This window comes from Lontra canadensis, unplaced genomic scaffold, assembly GCF_010015895.1.
Source record: "Lontra canadensis isolate GAN:19392208 unplaced genomic scaffold, GSC_riverotter_1.0 scaffold33, whole genome shotgun sequence".
Taxonomy (NCBI): Eukaryota; Metazoa; Chordata; class Mammalia; order Carnivora; family Mustelidae; genus Lontra; species Lontra canadensis.
Window position 1 is genome coordinate 8,695,632 of NW_022631027.1, and position 17,675 is coordinate 8,713,306.

General features: G+C 36.1%; 1 protein-coding gene across 3 annotated transcripts in view; it reads left to right on the plus strand.

Moving 5' to 3' along the window:
• The window catches only part of LOC116873385 (TLC domain-containing protein 4-like), a 100,712-nt gene extending 83,605 nt beyond the window's left edge, over positions 1 to 17,107 (plus strand). For all 3 annotated transcript variants that reach the window (XM_032867186.1, XM_032867185.1, XM_032867187.1), the window contains one exon: positions 11,173 to 17,107. In XM_032867186.1, coding sequence (XP_032723077.1) covers positions 11,173 to 11,491 — 319 coding nt within the window. In that variant the 3' untranslated portion in view covers positions 11,492 to 17,107. The remainder of the gene's footprint in view (positions 1 to 11,172) is intronic.
• The last annotated feature ends 568 nt before the right edge of the window (positions 17,108 to 17,675 follow it).

A 17,675-nucleotide genomic window follows, 5' to 3' on the forward strand; every position in this document is an offset into this window, starting at 1 on the left:
CACGGTGCTTGCCATTCGGTATATGTTCAGGAAGTGGTAAATATCATACATACCCCACATGCTAAAGCCCACTGGCAGTGCTTGTTTATATTTGCTTTCTCTACTTTGTTGTATCTTCTTTTGCTCTTTAACTCACTGAAATTAGGCTTCCTCTTCCGTCGCTAGAACTGTTTCATTAGAGGCATCAGTGACTTCCAGTTGCAAAATCCGGCAGACTCCCTTTGGGGACCTTCTCATTGTGTGTCTCTATGGACATGATGCTATTGATCACCTCCTTCTACGGCCCAACTCCCTTTGCTTTCATGACACTGCTCTCATCCAATCCTTGTATGTCTTTGACCACACTCTCTCAGCCTCCTTGGTAAGACACGGTTCTGCAAATGCTGGTGTTCCCCAAGGCTCTCTTCTGGGCCCACTGATCTCCATGCTTCTGCCTGGGCTGAGTTCTCCTTTCAAGGTGTCCGCTATTACCTGTTTGCTCATTTCATGTGATGCTCATTTTCGTGTGATGGACTGTGCATGAATTTTAAAACCAGATGGACTCAAGTTGTATTCAGCCTTGTCACTTAACGTGCCCTGACCTGGGCTAAGTTATTTAACATCCCTGTGCTACAGTTGCTTTCTCTTTTAAAAAGAGCATATTTAATATTACCTACTCCTTTGATGATAGTCAAGTGTTTTCTCCTCCCAGGTGGCACATCAAATTCAACATGTCTGAAATAGAATGCAACGTATTTCCCTCTGCAGTCTCTTACTTTCTCTTGTTCAGCATGTGGCCCAGCCGTTCTCTCTCATTCTCCTGCTCTACATGTGGGAATCATCTTTTACTGTTTCTCCCTCACCTACATTTGGTCCATCATTAGGTCCTACCAGATAACCTCCAAAATATTTCTTGCCTTGGCCACTGACTCTCCATCTCTACTCTCAGTGCCATCATCTCTTGTCTAGGCTCCTGTACCAGCTTCTAACCCTGTCCTGCCCAACAGGGTAACTGCAAGCCACATGTAATTATTTACATTTAAATTAAATTAAAAATTCAGTTCCTCAGGCTAACTTGCAACATTTCAAGTGCTTGACAGCCCCACTTGGCTGGAGTCTGCTGAATTGGGTAGCACATCTATAGAACATTTTCATTAACTGCAGAAAGTTTTTTTGGACAGTGCTCTTCTAGACCAGGGATTGGCCATTTAACACTCGAGGACCAAACCCACTGCTGTTTTTTGTAAATAAAGTTTTATTGAGGGCAGCTATGCTCATTTGTTTACATCATTACTATTACACTACAACAGTGGAGTCCATTTGTTGTGACAGAGACTATACAGTTTCCAAAGCCTGTTACTATGTCTACTCTCTGGTTCTTTGTGGAAGAACTTTGGTGATTCCTACTCTAGATTAACTGTCTACCTGTCTCCCTTTTATCTTGCTTCCATGTTATTCTCTCCCATGATGATCTCTCTAAAACACAAAAATGAACATGCAGCTTCCCTGGTTGAATCCCCTTAGTGACTCCTGCTGCTTACAGGGTAAAACGTGGGCTCTTTAATGGGACACAGAACACTTTCCAAGTATATCTCTTACTCTTTCTGCCGCATTTCCCTCCCTCAAAAATCTCCTCTCATTCCAACTTGTCCATATGTGGAAAGGTCTCCTGGCTCCTTACTCATCCTTCACAACCCAGCCTGAGGATTATTTTCATCACTAAACCCCGCCTCTCTCAGGTCGGGTTGGGTGTCCCTTACCTGTGCTTCCATAATAGTGACATACCGTTACACCATTATGATTAGTGTGTTTTATGATAACGTTCTCTCTCGCTCACTCTCTCTTTTTTTCTGTTTCTTACTCATCTCTGTGTTTCATTAGATCAAGGGCAAAATTTTGTTAAACTTTGCGTGGTCCAGCACTTATTGTCTGGCACATAGTAGCCATTTAATTACTTTTTGAAAAAATGACCCCCAAGAGGTGATCAGTTAAATTCTAACAATGTCTATATCTTAAATATGATTCAGAATATGATATTTTAAAGCAGGAGAAAATTAACTCTGGTGCTTAAAGGAACTTCAATTCGTTTTCGTTGGAAACTCTTTGAGAACTCATAAAATTAGAAATAGTTTAATTCTATACCTTTATCTAAAAGCCTTGAGTCTTTAGTAAATTAAGAAAAGGAGAAGTGTGGTTGGAATGGGAACAGGAAATGGTATAATGCAACAAGGAGATCTTAACAAAACTGAGTGCAGCTACTGAAGCTCTCTTAGAGTTTTCTATTGGTTAATTGTTTTCTTTATAGTTTGGGATATTTTAATGTTTTCTCTATTTTAAAGCTCTGTATAATTTAAGAAGGCACATGGGATGCATGTGGTGGGTTATAGAGGAAAAGAAGACTGAAATAAAGCTCAGACACCTGGTCTTCAGGACATTTCTGCTGCTGAGTTATACCCCTGCATCGGGTTTCTTTTTATAAAAGTATTTCAGTGGTGATAACTTCTTTCTTGCCTAAATGCCTTTCATTGCTATGAGGGCATATTTATACATTGCTATTAAAATTAAATAGCTGATAAGAACTTTGTACATATGCTTCTTAATATGTTAATTCAGTATTTCCTAAATAACTCCTCAGTACCTAAATGTCCCAGTCCCTGCCTTCTGGGACCTTCAAATTTGGTGTCTGGTGGCATGTCTACATTTGAATAAGTAGGACTTAAATATGAAATAATGAGCTAGTAAAACAAGACATTATGTGAAAAAGGGCAAGAAAAAAGTGCTGGTATTGATGTTATAAAATAGCTGGTCTCAGACTTGTTGATCTCATAATTATTGAGGACCTGAATGAACTTTTATTTCCTGTGGGCTTCTATCTGTTAATATTTGCCAGATTGGAAGTTAAAACTGCAACATTAAAAATATTTATTAATTCATTAATAGTAACAATAATATTTTATGTTAATATGATGTGGGGTTTGGTTTTTTTTGTTTGTTTGTTTTTTCAAAAAATAACTACATTGCCAAAATGAAAAAAATTTTAGTGCGAACAGTGTCATGGATGTACATTTTTACAAATCTTCCTAACGTCTAGCATGGTGGTATTTAGATGGATTCTCAAGGCTGCCTCTGTTTTCAGTGTGTTGTGAAATGTTGTTTTGGTTGAAGCATATGAAAAAAAAAAAAAACCAGCCTCTCAGAGTTAATCATGTAATAGGAAAAGGTAGAAGTATTTGCGAAGCCTTTTGAAGTATTCAAGGATATTCTTCTCTAACATTACGCCAAAACATACCAAGAGGTAGTTTCTTAAAGCTTAGTTAAATGTAGAATCTGAAACTGTATCAATGAACTTTCCATACATAGTTACATTCAAATTCATTGGTCTCTCTGTGCTTTGAATCTTTTGCCCATGCATAATTATGTAACATCATGCCTTGGTCACTTGGTTATTTGGTCCACTGAGTTGTGTGGGCATTCCCAGTGTTGGTACATTTATTAGTAATATTAAAAAAACCTCACAGTAGTTAATGTCACCACTGATCTCATTTAAAACATCTCTAATCTTGGGAGGCCGTCAAAGTCTTTCCAGACAGAATTTTTTCCAAAATTCTGTTTTTCATTTGAAAGTTCAAATTTTGTTATTGGCAACAAATACTGACAAGCTTCTTTTCTCGATGTGACAAACTCACTTTTCACTCTTGAGAAAATGCCTGCCAAATACCCAAGTCTAAATAACATAGTTTTTCAGTTTTTTTTTTTCAAGTAAAAATGGTGTTCTATGGAAAAGGCATGTAGTTTAGCTCATAATTCAAATCATCATTCAAGGGTTTTTTCCCTTCAGACAGCTGTTATACTTTGCAGCAGAAGTGTGTTATGTATACTTCTCATTTTATCACACAGAATATTAAAAAGATATACTCAAAGGTCATGATGCAGTGAAATTACTCTTCTTCTTCAGGGACATTCTACAGTGAAACCAGTTTTTTCCCCCTTTTGTAACTGTTTCTTTTCCCTCCCTTGTTTTGTTTTTAATTGCCGGTGTGTGGCTGTAAAGAATACAATGTCCACTAGTACCATCTTGTGCCCTCACTATGATTTGTGCTAAGATGCCAGTGATTTTATCTACCAGTGCTTTGCACTGTCATTGTAGAAGTTAGCACAAGGAGCAATGTGGATAATATTTTAATATTATAAAAAGTTTTCCATTGTACACCCTGCAGAAAGTCTCAGGGGTTCATGGACCACATTTTAAGATCTATTATTAATTGGTATTTGTCATACAAGCCTTCATAGAGAAGGCAGAACATATTCTTAAAATGTTTTAGGATGTTTTTAGAAATGTTTAGAATGGGAGACCCTCCATTCAAGGAAGAAGGAATGAACATAAGTTTTTAAAAAGTGCAATAATCATGCTCTATGAAAGAGAAGCCTAAACTTGCAGAATCAAAAAGTATGTCTAGGAGGAAGGTGGCAAGACAGAGAGGGTGTTGGGTGTCAGAGAGAGCTGATTGCCTTTGACCTGGTGGACAGAGAGAATGTAGACCTGTGGAGGAAGACATTCTGAAAATAGCACTGAGTAATTGTAGTTTTTGGTATTTGTAGGATGGATTGGAAGACTGGAGGCAGAAGATTGTGTTAGAAAGTTAGCAGACAGCTCTTCATTGTGTGAATGAATGGTATAATTTCATTAGTCTGGAAAATAAATAGAAGCCCCAAATTAGGCTGTGGAGATAGAGAAAAGATGACAGAATAGAGATTTTCAGGGAAGAAAAAGCGAAATTGGCAATGGATGAGGAATTAGAGATAGAGAAAAGGGACGAGTTTAGGATAATTTCTCTGCTGTCTGTACATTTGAGGAATGGGCCCATGAAAAGAGATGATGAGGCAAGATAAAACTATAGGTAAGGTGGTGGTTTTGGTTTGGAGCTGTTCAGTAAGAGGACAAACAGAGCATCTGAGTGGAAATGTAGTGAGAGGTACAGAGAGGAATTTTGGAATGATCAGATAGGGGTGTATTTGAAGCCATGAGAAAAGATGGCATTGAGAGGATAAGTTGAGTGTCTAGAATGGAAGCATAAGACAAGGGAGAAAAGATAATGAAGGAATAGTTTAGAAGAAGGGGAGCCAAAATAACATTGGGGAAGAAGATAACTTTTCTAAAATTAAGTTTCTGAATCCCTAAAATTTCAGAGTTAGTATTTATTAAACACCAGTGTTTACATGCCTGAAAGAATGACATTTGCAACCAAGATATAACTAGGGTCAATTTACTGCCCAGTCTCTGTGTAGAGTCCCAGAAACAGTACAGCCATCCAAAACCTCATTGGAGTTTTTCCAAGGATGTCAACAAAGATCCAGTTTGTTACTCACAGCAACACTTCTTAAAATTCTCTTCGCTCCTCTTGAACTCACAATATCTCCCGGACCCTGCAGCTTTCCCAAGGCTCATTCAAACTTCTGACTCTCAACTCTGAACTCCAAAAACTCACTGAACCAGTGCTGTGTAGAGACTGGTTTTTTGCTTTCATCCTCTTTTCTCACTTTTTTTGTTCTTTCTCTACCTGCAGGGAGCCCCTTCTGCTTTTTCCAGATGTGAATTATACCATATAATACATTGTTTTTACACTATTTGTAGTTAGTACCACACTGTGCACAGTAATTCCCAGGACATAACTGCAAGATTCAAGTTAGTTTAGAAGGGCAATGGGAGGAAGAAGTGCTAAATGACCAAAGACAGATTTTTCTCTATGGAGTTGGCTGAGGATTATAAACACATACAATGTGCTATCTTTTCTTGTATACCTTGTCTTAGTAATAACTGTAGATGGTGGCTAAAAGAGAGTTTTTCCTCTGTCCTTTCTTTCCACATGCATGTCTTCCTTCTTCCTCCTACCCCTTTCCCTCTCAGCTTCAATACACTGACAAACTATTAGCCTTTATTGGGATGAAAGAGTGTTCGAATTAGGTAAAAAGTAGATTCCAACAAAGTAAGTGGCCCTTCTGATCTGAGAGAGGAAGAGCAACTATATAAACTATTTCTTCACCTTGAATTAATATATGAGCTCTTACTTTAAAAAGAGGTTGGCTTGGGGCACCTGGCTGGCTCAGTTGGTTAAGCGTCCACCTCTTGATTTCAGCCCAGGTCATGATCTTGGGGTCAAGAGATCGAGCCCCAAGTGGGGCTCTGTGCTGGGCATTGAGATTTCCTTTTTCCCTCTTTCTGCTCCTCTCCTGTTTGCTCACACATGCACGTGTGTGCTCTCTCTTTCTCTTTCAAAATTAATTAATTAAAAAATAGTCTCAAAGAACAGGCACTGGTCACTTGAAAAAAATTGGCAGAAGATAAATATGGTGATTGCATGGGAAAGCCAAAGGACAAGTTCTTTAAGTCTGGATTTGTAGATAATCACCTTCCCACACAGCCAAATGTTTGGAAAGTGCGTGAAGTGCTTGAAAAACAAGTATAAGTATTCTGGACTAAATACAGCATAGGACTTGTAAGAAGAGAAAAGTCTAGAAAGGTTGAGTCAGGGGAGACCAGTTGGGTCATTGTAGTCATAGATGTAAGAGATACTGAGGACCAAAGATTTTAATGGCAGCAATGAGAATGGGATGAATCAGGGATGGATAAGGAAACGAAATGGACAGGGCTTGGTTACAGACTGTTGGGATAATAGTATAGGATGTTTGCAAGTTGTTGGTGGTACCATTGATGAAGATTGGGAGGATTAGTAGGTATAAATTTCCAGTTATAAAATGAGTGGGGATGTAAGGACAGCATGGGGAATATAATCAATAATGTGTCAACTTTGCATAATGACAGGCAATAACTAGACTTATTGTGGTGATCGGTTCCCAGTGTATACATATGTGGAACCACTATGTTGTACACTTGAAACTAATATACTATGCTATGTCAATTATACTTCAGTTTTTAAAATAAATAAATAAAATCTACAGACCACACACACACACACACACACACACACACACACGTTTTCCACAGAAAGACCTGAATTTGAACAAAGAAAAGCAAACACTGGGATGCTCATGACACACTAACATACAAACTGTATTGAAATGATGGACTTTGGGCTCTTTCCAGTCTTACCCAGCTCCCTGAAATATAACCATTTAATTATACAAACCAATTTTCTATAGCTTATTGTTATTGTGAAAGTTTGCTTATGCAAATTCCTTAATTTTTATATTAAAATGGAGTTTATTCATGAAAATAAAAATGTTTCCATCTATCAAAAAACCCACAAATGATTGGGAGGATCAGAAGAGAAACAGGCAGTTTTCTGTGGCAGTGGTGGGGAGAAGTGGTTAGGTAAGGAATAGGGGATTGGTTTCAGGCATGTTGAGTTTTGGGCATATATGAGAATTTGTGATTTGTGTTGTGTTGTCTTGTGATTGGTGATGCTCACCAATAAATGAGGTGAAAATGTTCAACAATAAATTAAAAATCTGGAACTACAAGTAGACCTTGAGAGAGGACTTGAAATTAGAGATTAATGTTAGGATGTTGAGCCCTGGAGAATGGTTGAAATGTCCTTGGTAATGCATAGAAAAGGGAATGGTGCTTGGTAGGCACAAATATTTAAGGGACAGGCAGAGGAAGTAGAGACTGAGAAAGTGTAGTTAAGAAACAAGAGGAAAATAGTATCATGGAGGTCAGGAGAGATGGAAGTATGATGGTTGGCAATGTTGTATGCTATAGAAAGGCCACTTAGGATGAAGGCTAAGACAGACCCACTGTCTTGGGTATGGAGAAGCCGCTGGTGACCAGTTTCTTTTGTAGGGGAATGTGATTGTATTGTACTGGGTTGTGAAGTGGAGCAAGAATGTTTGTGAATATACTGTTGACTTCCCTTTCAGAAAGCGTGATAGGGAAGACGAGCAGAGGAGAGACTTTTGGATTAGGAAGAATTGAGCATGTTGGTGAGAGAGACAAAAGAATCCATCTAGATGGAACAAGAAGAAGGAGATCTTACATTAGTTGGGTACATTTGTCACAATTCATGAACAAATACATTATTATTAACCAAAGTCTGTACTGTATTCAGAATTCCTAAGTTGTATCTATTCTGTACCAGGACCCCCTCCAGGATACCACGTTACATTTAGTTATATCTCCTTAGACTCCTCTTTGTTGTGACAGTTTCTCAGACTTCTGTTGTTTTTTGAGGTGTTTTTGAGTACTGGTCAGGTGTTTTGTGGAATATTTCTCATTTTGGATTTGTCTGATGTTTTTCCTCATGATTAGACTCGGGTTATGGGGTTTTGGGAAGAAGACTACAGAAGTAAAGTGCCATTCTCATGATAGCATGTTAGGCCTCCCTGCTATAAACATGACTTAATGCTGGATATTTTCTTTGTTCACCTGGCTGAAGTGGGTTTGTCAGATTTCTCAATTTTAAAGGTACTCTTTCTATCCCCCTTGTCTTCCATCCTGAACTTTGGAAGTAAGTCACTGTGAGTAGCTCCCCTTTTGGGGAGTGGGGAGTTAAACACCTTATTTCATTGAGAGTGCAGTATCTACAGAAATTATTTGTAATTATTCTGCATAGGATATTTATCTTTTCTCTTCCAATCACTCATTCCTTCATTCATTTATAATACTATGGATTCATGGATATCTATTTATACTTCAGGTGGTTTTAATCTAGTACTACATTATTTATTTATTATTTGTTCAAAATTTTAGAGCTTTTGCCATTGAGCTCTTTTGGTTGGTTTCTGTGTGCCTTTGGTAGAACCTCATCATTTTGGTTCTTGAGTACTTCCTTACTTTCTGACAGTAAAATATGCTGGATTCTTATTGTATATTCTCTGTTCCAGCCCTAGAATCAGCCTTGTCTCAAGGAGCCCTGGTTCCTTTTATTGGAGAATGGTATTAGAAACCAAGATCTAGGCCCTGGGTGTGCTCATTACTGTGGAGCGTCATTGTTTCTATGATCTTCCAGGTGACAACTTGGAAGTATACTAACCTGTGTATACATAGCTAGTTATAATTATTTCTGCTACATCCGTATTTATATTAAGCTAAATGAGTTCACACTGATGTTTTCAACTCTAATCCAGTAGCATATGGATCAGTCTAGACTTTTCCACTCACTTGTCTGTAACTTTCCACTCCAGCAGTGAGACACTTGGTCCCCAATTCACCATCAAACAAATGTACTTATTTGCTAAATCCCAATATATATGTATAATGGTTTCAGAATTATTAACCTGTACTTCCATGACACAAAACTTTACCAACTGGAATACAGTGCATGTGTACAGTTTCTTTTGTCTTTAGTCTTACAGCTACCATACATTTTCACAGTTACTTAGATTACCTATTTTGACCCCACTTCCTACAGTGAGGTTATATATGTATTTGTAAAGCAGTTGGATTCTTTTGTCACAGTCTAGATTCCATCCTGGTACCCCCAGCCTCCTAAGTGACATTTTAAAATTTGTACATGCTCTTCGTGCTGTTCTGTGGATTTTGACAAATGCGTAACATCATATACTCACCAATACAGTATTATACAGAATTGTTTCACCACCCTAAATTATCTCTTATACTTCACTTACTTCACTCTCTTCCTCTCTTCCTGAACCTCTGGCAACTACTGACCTGTTTTGTCTTTTTAGTTTTGCTTTTTCTGAAATGTTATATAAATGGAATCATACTGGGAGTAGCATTTTCAGACCGGTTCCTTTCATTTAGTAATATGCATTTAAGAGTCATCCATGTCGTTATGTAAATTGGTAGCTTATCCTTTTATTGCTGAATGGCATTCCGTTATGTGGATATACCACAATTTGCTTATCCAGTTTTCTTATCTTGAGAGAGACCAGGGGAGAGCAGAGGGTGAGTGAAAGGGAGAAGCAGACTCCCAGCTGAGCAGAGAGCCTGACATGAGGTTCGATCCCAGGACCCTGAAATCATGACCTGAACTGAAGGCAGATGCTTAACCCACTGAGCCACCCAGGTGCCCCCTCCATTCACCTATTGAATAACATCTTGGTTGTTTGCTTGCTTCCAGTTTTTTGCAATTATAAATAAACCTGGTATAAACATTTGTGTGTAATTTTTTTGTGTGGACTTAATTTTCAAATCAGTTGGAAAAATACCTAGGAGAGTGATTGCTGGATTGTGTGCTATAAACATGTTTAGTGTTATAACTGCCATATTGTTTTCCAAAGTGGCTTTATCATTTTATTCTTGTTAGCAAGGCTTTAAAATTCCCGTTGTTCCATATCCTTGCTAGCAATTGGTATTGCCAGAATTTTGGATTTTAATCGTTTTTATGGGTATGTAGTAGTATCTCATAGTTTTAATTTACAGTCTTCTAATGACAAATGATGCTGAACACCTTATATTCTTATTTTCCTTTTGTATATCTTATTTGATGAGGTATTTAAGGTATTTTGCCCATGTTTGAATTGGGTTGTTGCCTTATTATTGAGTTTTAAGACTTCTTTTTATATTTTGGATACAAGTACTTTATGCTATATGTATTTTATAAATATTTTCTCCCAGTGCATCGATGTCTTTTTATTCTGTTTTAATAGTGCCTTTCACAGAGCAAGTTTTTAATTTTACTAAGAGTATTTTTAGTAACAATATGTTTTTCTGTGATTTTGCTTTTGGTGTTATATCTAAAGTATAATCACCAAACCCAAGATCATACAGATTTTTTCCTATGTTTTCTTCTAGAAGTTTCATAGTTTTTCATTTTATGTTTAAGGCTGTGGCTCCTTTTGAGTTACTTTTTGTGTAAAATGTGATGTCTGCCTACATTCATTTTCTGCATATGAATATCCAGTTGTTCCAATTGTTTGTTGGAAAAACTATTCCTTCTCCGTTAAATTACCTTTATACTGTAGGCAAAAATCAGTTGAGTAAATTTGTGTAGGTCTATTTCTGGGCTAACACTGTTGATCTATTTGTTCTTTTACCAATGCTATGCTGTCTTGAATACTGTAGCTTTATATAGTAAGTCAGTCTTGAAGTGGGTAGTACAAGTCTGCCAACTTTCTTCCTTTTCAAAATTGTGTTGGCTATTCTAGGCCCTTTGCCTCTCTATATAAATCTTAGGAGGATGTTCACTGAATTTTAAAAACTAAAAACTAAATTTAAAAAGTTAATCTTTGGAGATACAGAGTAAATGTGATGCTTTTGAAAATTTTTTCCAGGTGGTTCTTTGAAGCTCTGAAGTATCCTAAATTTTCCAAGGCTAACGTCATCAATGGAATACTCATGACAGTGGTGTTCTTCATCGTACGGATTGTCCCAATACCTCCTTTTTATAGTTACATATATTCCTTGTTAGGAACAGAAGCCTACATAAGGCTTGGATTTTTAATCCAATGTTCCTGGATCTCTACTTGTGTTGTTTTGGATGTGATGAATGTCATGTGGATGATCAAAATTACAAAGGGTTGCATCAAAGTCATCTCTCTCATCAGACAAGAGAAAGCCAAAAGTAGTCTGCAGAATGGAAAACTTGACTAAAGGTGGGCTACTGATAAGCACACTTCATTACTAGCCACATTATATCTACTGATAGGATGAATTCTTGGCATGTTCTAGTACTTCTTATTAATTATATTTGTTAACGAGGGTTTCAGTGCTCTTTTTTTTACTCTTTAGAAAAGAGAAACTAAAACTTAGTTTTTATTCCAAGATTTCTTTTCTGATTTTCTTCTGCATTGTAAGCATGGATAAAATCTTAAAGATTTAAATAAAAAATTATACATATAATGGTGAATCTTTTCAGAAATCTGTTAACCTGCATTGGTATTTTTCTCTGTGAAAAGACAACTGTGCTTATTGGGTGCACTTGGTTTTATGTCATCAGATTTGCTGAAAGATGGGAACTGCTTTTATATGTGTAAATAGCCCTCAACATTTTGTTGTACTGCACTCATTTCCCACTGTGGCTGTCAATACCCGTTTAGGGCTTAATTTCTAAATTGTTGAAATGTTTTCTTCGGCTGTTAGAAATGATGTATTTTTTGTTTAGATATGCTGTTGTTTATGAGTGATGAAGTATTTTGCTTACTTTGGGAATATTAGTTCAGTCATGGAAATACTTCTTTAATTTTTAAATTTTTCAGATGTCACTTTATTATTTCTATTTTTAACATTTTATCAAAATACTGCTTTTTTAATTTGTAGTAAATCTTAAGACAGATCTTAACAGAGCTCCTTAAGAGACAAATTCCTCTTTCTAAAAATGCATGTTATGTATGACTATTTAGGCTAATAGGAGGAATCATTAAGAAAAAAGCTTTAACACTGCTGTCTCTGTTTCCCTTGTACTTTTTCTGTGAAAAATATATTATTTCTACTTGTAAAACCTTCCCTAAGTTCAGAACCCAACATCATCAGTACCAAAGTGTTATCCAGTGTATATTTGTCATGCTCCTAACATGACATAGGCCTCTTCTTAAGGAGACCAAAACTCCAAAAAGTCAGTATTCACATTTTTACTCACAGTTTACATCCATGCTTGCTTAACCAACATTTTGAGTGCTTTGAATTTCTGTCTTTCCTAAAGGACAGGAAAAAAATAGATAATTTAATCCAAGTATTCCGACCATTAATATCCTTGTCTCATGTGATGATCAATGGCTGGTGACTCTGGTTTTTTGGTTTTGGGTTTTTTTGTGTGTGTGTGTATGTGTAAGTATATGTTTGCTTTTTCTTTGATTCTTACAACCCAAATATAGAATTATATAGTTAGCTATTACTGCCTTTATTTATTTTTCTCAAGTACTTGATTTTAATGATTGTTCTTACCTAAGAAAGAAAGAAATTTAATCAGTGATGGCTACTTGAGTTTAATTGAACCCAAACCAAAAGATCTAATCCACTCAGTTTCTCAGCTGACAGGAGAATGATTCACTTTCACTGTCCATGTTATGATGGTGAAGGGAGGCTGGCTGGATAGATCAGACTTTGATTTGATTTGATTTGATCTGGCTGTCTAATGCAGAGAGAGCCTGATAAGTTTTAGAACATTTAAAGAAGGTAATTGAAATCTCGGTCAATAACTCAGTGAGAAAATCAGATTGATTGGTTTATAGTAGGTACATTTATTTTTGAAGGACTTAATTAAAGTAATGTAAAGTATAGGTATTTATTTTTAAAGCTACTAATATTACATTGATAATTTGTTACCAAATTTAGTACCTTTGACATCATAGGCACTTAAGTGCATATTGGTTGTTTAGGGGGGTAGGAAAGCACATGGTTTTATCTTGCTCTTTTCTTGCTCTTTTGCAAGAAAACTGGATTTTTAAAAGGAAAACATTTATATTAGAAAACTATTTTGGAAATTCCTTTAAAAAGAAGCAAAACTTGAAATAAATATTTTTGACTCTTGGGATATTTCTATAGTTTCTGAACACAGATTTTAAACCCACCATCAAAATGAAGACAATATAAAGCAATATATTGCAATGTATCTTAATATAAAACTCACTCATCAGTGAGTTTCCATATAGCAGTTTCAGTTTTTATAGTTGCTATTTCATGCTTCAAACTTTATTTTTACTTTCATTGATAGCACTTTTCATTAGTATAGTTGCTCACAAAACAAGTGTTTAAAATATCCGTGTTTTGAACTAAAGTTCATTATCCCCTTAGTCAGCAATTCTTATTTTATGCAGACTGCATCACAGCTAATTCAACGTCCACATTCAATATCCAAAAGTAGAAGCTACATATTTCCTTGTACAACACGCATGAAATGGAAAAGACACTATAAATAAACTGCCATACTACTTTAAGTCAGATCTTTATAGGAGCTATACTTCACTGTTCTGTGAATGTGTCCACCTACCTAAGATACAAGGAGTTAAAGACAGAACATGTCATTTATTAAACGATGAATTTTTCATTTATTAAATGACAAACTTTTGCTAGACATTTTACATATTAAGTATTTTGACTACACAGATTAATTAGAATGATTCTATTAGGCATTCTGAATTTAACAACTATTAAAATATTTGTAGCAAATAAAAGCAAATTGGTATAAATTTTTAAGCAGCTCTATTTTTATAGAAAAAGATTAGTGACAACCTATAACTATAAAGATGTTCTTTGAATGTGCAGTAGTCTAAAAAATAACAATTCTTACAAAATTTTGAAAGTGAATGAAAATCAACTAAATAGCATGCAAGATCATAGATTCTGCATCTGATATTTTGTTTGGGAGAATTTAAAAATTACGAGCTTGAATTTATAGAATTTGCATTCTTGTCTCTGAAATCTTTCTAGTGAGTATTGTTTGCATTTATTTAAAATTCAAAATGAAGTCATATATGAGTGCAAAGAAATTAACTCCTGCATAAGTTGTGTCTTGATACCTTATAGTAGGTTAAGACGCAATTTTTATTCCAGCTGTTTAGTTTTGTTGTTTCATGGGTTAGTGCTATGTTTAGAGAAATAATAATGTCTTCACCATTCTTGAGGGTGACTGATATGCCATGGATGCCCCAGTATGACTGTGAAGGTCTAGTTTTAAAAACTGCCTCATTTATAGGTGTTTGAATCAAATTCTTTTCTAAATTTTAATCTGTTTGACTCAACTTTTTGCTGAAGTGTCAGTTTTTAGATTGTACACTTTCTGTGAGGTGCATCGGGTGTTTGGAGAACAGTTCATGGACGTGAAGGGCCAGTTTTATGGTTGGTTACGCCATTTGTCATCATGCGTTAGAACAGTCTTGTGGAGATATCAAGGGGAAAGTGTTGTCATACTCATATTTGTTCTCTTTCATTTTTAAGGGAAATAAACATGTCCTGAAAGGCACTATTAAAATAAATGTTTGAATAAATTTCAGTTTCTAGGTTACTCTTAACTCCAATATGGAAATAAACATACAAATTGGCTTTCAGTGGTTGAGTCTGTCACTTGAAAATTGAGAAATCCATGTCATTGTTGGCCTCATCAGTTATACTTCATGGAACACTATGTGTTTGTGTGTCTTGGGTTCCAGAAGAAGCAAACTCCTACAATTTTGTCAGAAATGTGGCACAGTGTTTCTCCATTGGTACTATCCAGCACAGCAGCGAGACCCCTCCTGTGTCTAGAGACCTTGGGCACACACACAAACCACCCAGCCTTAACCACAGCTTGGTTGACCAGAGGCACACTAAAGCTCCTGCAAGGGATTTTTCACAAGAAGTACATGGGGTATGTGTGAGAACAGTGAGAAGCCAGCAGCGCCTGGAGTTGGAGATGACACGACTGATTTTCCCTTAAAAGGCATGATGCCCCTCCCTCACCTAGAAGTTTTTCTCTGAATCCTTCCAGCCCTTCTAACTTGTCCTCCTAACACCCTTAAGATTTTACCAGTACCTCCATCCCTTATGTCAGCACCTTTCAAGATCTTCTTTTGAGGCTTCCCCATACCCATAAGCTTTCTGGTCTATTGTGGCAAACTTCAGAGTTTTCAAGTATGTTCTTCCATTGGGGGGGAAAAAAAGCATTGCGGTAAGTTTTAAGTAGAGTTCAGCAAACCATAATTGCTAAGAGACTGTTGGAAGCTCTTTAGTATTTAATAATACTTGTTATGAGATGAAACAAGGCTAATGAGGTTCTGGTTTTATTGAGAAACATCTGTAGTCTTTTTCTTAAACTGGCTTAGCGGTAAGAGCTTTATATATGTTTCACCGAGGGATTCATTGTAGGCCTGTAAATTATCTAAATGTTCTTTCTTAGCCCCCGTGGCAGCAGGACAAATGGACGTAGCTCTGTTATGAGGCTGTTAGGAGGAGGGGCTGCTGTCTGTGGCAGCATTCCTGAGTCCTGCTCTTTAATTGAGCTGGTTTAGTTATGGTCATGTTTCTTTTACCAGCAAGTGGATTATTCAGCACGTTTTACGAATGCAACACCCAAGGACTTGAGCCCTATCCCTTTCTAGCCCAGACCTCAAACTGCCCCTACCAGCCTTGGTAGTAAGTTGTACCTTTATTTGAAGATATTTTGGATAGCAATAGAGAACCGAAGGCTAGCTGCTAAAGATTGGTTTGTTTGCATTGAAAATGTTTACACTGGCTCCCTTGTTGGTTACACCATAAACAATTTGTTTGCATTGAAAATGTCTACAGCAAACTAGACAGTTTCGGTATCAGGCCCTATATTTAAGACCAAAAACAATGAGAAGTATTTCTAAATCTTAAAGATATAATACCTCTGGCTGAAAACTTGTTAACCATCATCTGTATATTTTTTTTCTTTCTGTCTTTACATAATTCTGTAATTAAGTGTGCATTAGATATTTGCTACTTCTTGGTTAATGAAGCCTAAAATATAACTGTAAATAAAATATGCCATATATTTTTCTGTTTCTTGCTTGGTTTGCTTTGATTATAATTATGTCTGCTTTTTACTTAAGGAATTTTTGCACAGATAATACTCTTGTTACTTACTTGTAACTAGGATGCGTTATGAGGTTTTTTTGGAAATTATTAGAATTTGTAATAACTTTTAGACATAGATTTCATTTGAAAAAGCCACTTGAAAATTGCAGCAAATGTGATAGCTCTAGTGATATACACATTTTTTTTCTGGGAATATACAACCTTACTATTTAATTGTTATAAAGATTTTGGAAGTCTTTCAAAATACATTTAACATTTTGAGAACACATCTCCTAATTTATTTCTGTAAGGCTGAATGAAGAACTTTGTCTTATTTACAAAATGTGAGACTTGGTAATTTATAAATCAGTGTTATTCAGATTTATCAGCAATTAAAATAGCAATTTAGTATTCTTGGTCTCTGGTTGTGCTTAATTTGAATGAGATTAATGAATATCTCTAGGTAATTCCCTTAAAATTTAAAAATGTCTGTATTCTTTGTTTGTATGTGTGTCAGTTTAAAGTATATGCAAGTTCTAAGCAATAATCTGCATGTTCTACAAGGTTGGGATTCCTTTGTCCTGACATTTTAATATTAATTTTAAGAATATGTATAAAATCAGTCCTAAATATATAAATCATCCCTCCTCCCAATGAAAATCTTGAGATTTTCCTGTGTTAGAACACTAATGTGGTACAAAGCTTTGTATTTTGTGAAAAAAAAAATTAATAAAATCACAATTATTTAGTGCAAAAGTTTGAGTCTGCAAAGTGTACACTATAACCACAATTAATGAATAGATGATAAAAATTACTTTCCTCAAGTCGTCTCTCCTAGCTCTTGAATCCAAAAGCTAATATTTATTCTTCAAGATGTTTATAGAGTTTGTTTACCCTCTTTCTTCCCTTTTGTCCCTGGGGTCCCTGCCATATAACAAACCAGGAGGCATAGCAAACACTGTAGTCATGCTTGTTGATGGGAGGGATGGTGCTAATAAATATACTCTTTTAGATTAAGTAAAACCTCGGCAGTTATGTTTTTAATCTGCTTCCCTGTGTCCTTTAGACCTCTCATATGGTCTTGAATGTTTTTTGCCTAATGTCTTGGCTGGAATTCTTCCCTTCTTAAATTGTCCATGGTCTTCATCCTGCATCTTGGTCCGAGAATATCCAGTAGATCCGAAGCAGAGAGCTAATTGCCTAGAATACTAAAGTGATTTGGCCTTTAGAGGCGTATCATGAGTCATGCTTCAGAACATGCCTAAAATGTTGTGTCAAGACTGGCAAAGGAACAGCTGAATTTCAGAATTAAAATAGCAGCCAC